General features: G+C 44.9%; 1 protein-coding gene across 3 annotated transcripts; it reads right to left on the reverse strand.

Moving 5' to 3' along the window:
• Window positions 1-464: 464 nt before the first annotated feature.
• LOC147883978 (zinc finger CCCH domain-containing protein 30-like) lies at window positions 465-4591 on the reverse strand. Of its 3 annotated transcripts, none has more exons than XM_087398403.1 (2): window positions 4262-4591; window positions 465-3486 (listed from the first exon to the last, which is right to left on the reverse strand). In XM_087398403.1, exon 2 carries the CDS (start codon window positions 3437-3439, stop codon window positions 1352-1354), a length of 2088 nt encoding a protein of 695 aa, XP_087254529.1. In that variant the 5' UTR covers window positions 3440-3486; window positions 4262-4591; the 3' UTR covers window positions 465-1351. The 3 variants fall into 3 exon arrangements, with proteins under 3 accessions (XP_087254529.1, XP_087254528.1, XP_087254527.1); XM_087398402.1 differs by having other exon boundaries at window positions 465-3534; XM_087398401.1 differs by having other exon boundaries at window positions 465-3534; window positions 3989-4591.
• Between the last annotated feature and the right edge of the window lie 1208 nt (window positions 4592-5799).

The following is a 5799-nucleotide window of genomic DNA, read 5'->3' on the forward strand; positions in this document are numbered from 1 at the left end:
TCACTCAAGAAATAATGAATCTCTGGCAAAAATCCTCACAAAGAACTCTCACAAACACTTGAGAAGAATGAACCACATGATGGAAACTTTTCAAATGGGCGAAAATTCTGTCACTCAACGGAAGTGAAAGGAACACTCGATCTCTCAATCTCTCTCGCTTGGATCTCAATGCCTCAACGGAAGGCAAGGGAGCTCTGATACCATGACAAAATATGAAGAGGAGAGAGGAGAAGAGTGGAGAGAGGGCACAGCTAGAGAGCACACCACAGATGACTTATTGTACACTAGATTTAGTTGAAAATATAAAATATATACAAACCCTTTTACGGTTAGGGTATCTAACCCTTTCTTTATAGCACTCTATGTGTTAGTGCTATGCACAATATCTAACACATGATATCGAGATGGTTTCTCAACACAATGCTGCAAATATTTATGACAACCTTGCACTGAAAATAACAATATCTGAACAATAATATATATTGCATATCATATATTGCATATTGGAAACTGTTGAAATAGCCTACAAAATTCGACACTCATAGCTGCGCAATTTGCTGTGCCTGGGATGGGGATTCAAATCCGGTTTTTTTTCAAATATACTTAGTTTTCTAGTCCCCAAAATCTTGCACCATGTGGGTTGAGCCAACAAAAGCTGTAGGACTTCACAATTGCAAGAGCACTATGAAAGCCTGGAAGCTGCCAGACTAAGCAGAGAAATCAGCAGGTAGGCAAAAAGTTTCTCCCTTTCAAAGGGTTTCCGGTCCACATGCACCACTCAAGACTTCAGATTGGAGTGCAAATATGTACAGAACAATCCTTACCAATGAACTCCTGCTTAACAAGAAATGTATGAAATTTGTCATGTGATAGGTAAGGCCACAAAAGGACAAAATTTCTTGCCACCTTATTTTTGTCTTTTGGAGGCACATACCAGATACATGAAGTTGTTCACAATTGAGACTCTATTGCATCACTCGAACCCTCAGTTTATACTCGCTTCAGTACATATGTTGGCTCCCCAAGGTAAGCAAGTGACCCTTGTTCAATCACGAAACAGTCTATGCTGAAATTGGCTTCAATACAGGGCTTTCATGAACTATTACAAAAGGGTGATGCTGTTATAACTCCCCTCAAAATCAAGGGGGAGAGTTTCAATTGCATATAGTTTTTCAAAGATGGTCCCACGGGGACTGCTGAGGTCTTATATAGGTCAATTCTTACATCCCTCTCTAAGAGGTATATCAACGCTATCAGACAGCTAAATTAAACAGACTTCTCCTCACTTCGTGAAGTCATTCAAGGACCACTAAAAGATATTTTGTTTAGTAAGGAATATTAATGTTCCACCTCAAGCAACAATCTGATCTAACTGTATCTGTTCTATCCAATATCCCAGTGCCGCATGATCGATGTCTGTGTCTCTTGATCCATTGCAAGCCATCTCCACAGGGCACACATTCAGAGGAGAGATGTAATCTAAAGGTCCATCTTTGACCATTTTTTGAACCCAAGATGAGCCTGATCCCTCCATGACATTCACTCCAATGGAAGATGACTTTCTGAACTTGGACAGATCATCTTCATGTAAACCCAGTCTCGAGCTATTACTTCTCTGCAATAGAGGACCTGAAGCACTTTTCTGAAGTTGTGATTGTGTATAACCGGCAGAGAGGACCTGTCCTCCTGTTTGTGATTGCAACCGGCTCTGGAAATGGCTGCTTAATTCTGGCCTGGTAGACTGCACAAGTGTGCTGAATTGTGACTGCCAAGCTGCCGGTGGAGGAGGAGATGGTGAAGCTATGACCTCAGAGGCAAAAAGACCTTCAAGATTGAGGGGAGCAATGCTCAGGCCAATATTCTGATACCTCCCTGCTCTGGTAAAGGTGGTACCGCAACCAGAGGCTGCAACTGCTACATTAAACTGGGCTTGACTAGACAAAGAGGCAAGCTCCCTGGAATCAGAAAGTATGCTCAAGTCCTCCCAAAGAACATCCCTGGCACTTTGACCTGCTCTGAGTGGGCTCACCTCCGAACCAACCCCTGGAAAATGTGAATTGGGTACAGTTGGTCGAGTCCAGGTCTCCCTAAGAGAAAATCCAGTTGGTCGAGTCCAGGTCTCCCTAAGAGAAAATCCAGAGGAAGGAGACATTAAGGGGCTCTGCGCCGTATTCAATGGTGAAAAAGGGGGCAACATGAGAATGGACGACGGAGACACTGGGCCAAGGGGTGGACTCATTGAGGTCACGTCCAGTGAAGAGGCGGTCCTTGGAGTCAGAAGAGCAGACCCGAGTGAGACATACAATGCCCGAAGCTCCTCCATGGTATGGGCAAAGAAACAGACCCTCCTGGTACAGCCTCTACCATCCTTGCAGAGGCGCGTGCGGTATTGTGCAGGATGCAACCAACTCTCGAAAACACCATGTGCATTTTGGCAGGCATCCCCACGTCCACAAGAACCCTTTCGGAACTCTGTGCAGGGAACACAACTGTAATGATACCTTCTGGGATCTCTCCGCCTAGCATTTTCTCCAGGGTGTACAAATGGACACTCCGTCCAGTCATGAGAGTAAGCCCTTGAACATGGACGCACTTTGAAAGAAAACATCCTGAATTCATCAGTAGTATAAATGCTATTTGTGATATCTGGAAGCGGAGGATGGATGGGATAATCTCTATTTTTTTGAGCAAAATTGCTGCAGTTTTTAATGCACATAGCACCTAGTGACTTGGGGGAAGAGGCATGCGATGAGCAAAATGGAAAGCGAATAGAAGCACCTGGAGATGATGAGAAATAAGTGGTAGAAGACGAGGAGGTCTGCTGAGCACCTTGAGCCACCTCTAGATCCGATATATCATCTAAAGCTACTGCAGCCATTTCAAATAATGGAGAAACAGAATCCAAACCATCTGATTCGAGACAGATAGGCCCGGTACCAGGCACCTCTCTTGCAGGAGGCAAGAAGGAACCATTCAAAACTTGTTTCACTGCCATCTTCAGTAGAGGAAGTTTAGGAGAAACCATTATCACATCAGAAGGGCGTAGTCCCTGAGCATCTAGTATAGTGGGATCTGCACCATTACTAAGTAAAACGCACACAGTGTCCACAACATATGCTGAGCCACCTGCAACTGCACAGTGCAGAGCGGTGCTTCCATCCTCGCCACAGACATTGTTAACATTTCCTCCATGTTTAGAAATGTGATTCAAGATGTACCTTAGTACTTCCAAGCTGCCATATAAGGACGCAATCATTGCTGGTGTCCTCTGACTCGAGACCATCTTATTTGATCCATATTGCCGGCAATACCAGCTCCCACAGTCATCCAAATTGGCACCATACTCCTCTACCGCCTTTCTGAAACGTACCAAATCATCATCGGCAGCCAACTCCAGCAAACTAAAACCTGACTCCAACTCGTCCTTAGTGTTACCCATTTTGGGCTTCCGACAGAGACTATGCAATCAATCCTTAATTTGGCATCCTGCAAGGGATTTTGATCTCCATAGTCAGCCAACTTGCCAATTGTTGTCTGCACGTGGTACAGAGATTACATGAGCCGCTTCGAAGTTCTGATTTGGACGGAAACATTTAAATACCTAGCTCAACGGGAAAATACTTTGTCCCAAACTAACATTATAAAGAGCAAGATTCATATCAACAGTAAAGCCCATTACAAAAAGCAAAGAACGTTAAACACATTCCCAGTTCAGCCTCCGGGGCGCCTGCCAGTTTACGCTAGAAGAGAGAGCGTATGTGAGGCCCTCAGAACCGTCGACGTGAATGGCGCCTGAGCTATGAAAGCCAAAGAGACCAATCTACTGGGCTCAGAAAGGGAAAGGAGGAAGGGCGCGAAGCAGAGGTGGTGATGAAAAAGGTGAAACGAGAGCAGGGCAGCAGGAAGGAGAAGAAGGGAAGCAAGGGGCGCGAAGAGAAGGGACCATGGATGTGGGTGAACTGGGAAGAAAGGCAGTACGTTTCCTTACCTGCTACAAGTGCTCTTAATTCCGAGCGTTGGCGATGGCGATGCGCGCGCGCGCTCTCTCTCTCTCTCTCTGTCTCTCTCTCAGACACACACAGCGATGGCGATGCTCTCTCTCTCTCTCTCTCTCTCTCTCTCTCTCTCTCTCTCTGTCCAGCAAACTGTCGAGCAAAAGAGTAATTGGAGTGATCAAAGGAAGAAAAGACTCCTCAGCTCCAGTACGCTCTTGCTCTCATTTAATCCTGTCTCCGCTCTGTACGTCCTTCCCTCATCCTACCTCCAGATTCCGCCTACCCCGTCCCTCGTCGCTTCACCTGTCGATCGTCCCTAGCTTTCTCGCCCGTTTCTTTATTTGATGCGTTCCGCATTCCGTCGTCTCCAACTTTGTATTGCCTTTCCGTTTTCTCTTTGCCTGATCGATCGACCCTCGACCAACTCCACCGGATCGCGAGCTCAGATTCCGACAGAATTTTCGCCCAAGGCAGCTTGTCTTCCTCAGTGTACTCTACGAGTCTTGCTTGAAGCCACCCTTATGTACGTTACAGAACGTTTCAAAATCCAGAATTTGCGAGGAAGGGTTGCATGCAGGTGAAAAGCGGGTGCCAAGAGTGAGAAATCTTCACTGTCGGATACAGAGCTCACAGAGCTCCATCGCCATCGCCATCGCCATAGCCAGGTATGCGAAATCAGCTGGCAACTGAAACAACTAACCGAACCCCAAGGTCGTATTAATGTGAACCAGGGTCTTTAACGCCAGCCTAGGCACCCAAATACCATCCCTTTCCAAGAAACCATTTCAAAAATTATATTCATGGCTAGGCTTGTTTCTTTGAACGATAATCAGGCTATAATCTTTGAAAGAAATTATATTAACTCCATCCCTATCCAAGAAACCATTTCAAAGATTATATTAATGGCTATATATCCACAAACCTGTCATGAGACAAGTTATATATTGCAAAGAAGCTCGCATATGGAGTGAGTTGCAGATGGTGCAACCGGTAGCCTTGCTTGACAAAAGCATGCAGAAATTGGGTCCCCAGACATCCTCAAAGAAGGTGGCACGACCTCCTAGATGCAAGAATGCACTCTTATCCTCCCTCCTGGGCTTAGAGCCAAGGCACACACTACCATTTGTGCATAGACCGGGTTCACCATCATTTTCAAGATTTATGCTCTTTCGATTTTGCCTCTTCCTCCCAGAGCCTTCATCAAATATACACTGGTCTTTCAGTCCTCAATGCAAGTGGAAGGACTCAGATGGCAAACTTGGTTGCAACATAGCTTTTGCACATAGAAGGAGTCTCTTGTGTTTTTTGTTCTCAAAAGGAGAACACATTGAAGCTGCTTTGAAGATGCGCTAGCAGCCTTTAATTGGCTTAATAGGAAAATGTGCTTTGGTGCGATGTTTAACACCTAATTTTATGGTGCCATTTTTGCCTCTAATTGCGCTTCAATTTTGCACAAATTACTGCATGTGGACTAAAAAAAGCTCAAATAATGTAGATGTGTGGACACATTGCATAATTAGATTCATTATGTACCCACTCAATTTTAATCATGCCAACAATCAAAATCCCTTGAACTTCTACCGTAGCATATTCATGTACTTAGTATTAGAACGAATGAAGAGAGCCTATGACAAGCCTTGGATGGCATGAAGAGATTGGTCTATTTGGAAAGCATGTCAAGTTTGCAAGTTTTGTAAAATGCCAAGGCTACATTTGAAGGCTTGGAAAGGGTGTAGCGAGGAGGAAATGTGGATTGCAACCTGATGTGAGAAATGGCACCTCCACTTTTCAAGATGCCTTTTCT

This window comes from Dipteris shenzhenensis, chromosome 27 (genome assembly GCF_047967505.1).
Source record: "Dipteris shenzhenensis isolate YYH24624 ecotype China chromosome 27, Dip_SZ_1.0, whole genome shotgun sequence".
NCBI lineage: Eukaryota > Viridiplantae > Streptophyta > Polypodiopsida > Gleicheniales > Dipteridaceae > Dipteris > Dipteris shenzhenensis.

What these genes read in the sequence shown, in the direction of transcription:
- LOC147883978 (XM_087398403.1), bottom strand. Translation starts at nt 3,439, where the DNA reads ATGGGTAACACTAAGGACGAGTTGGAGTCAGGTTTTAGTTTGCTGGAG.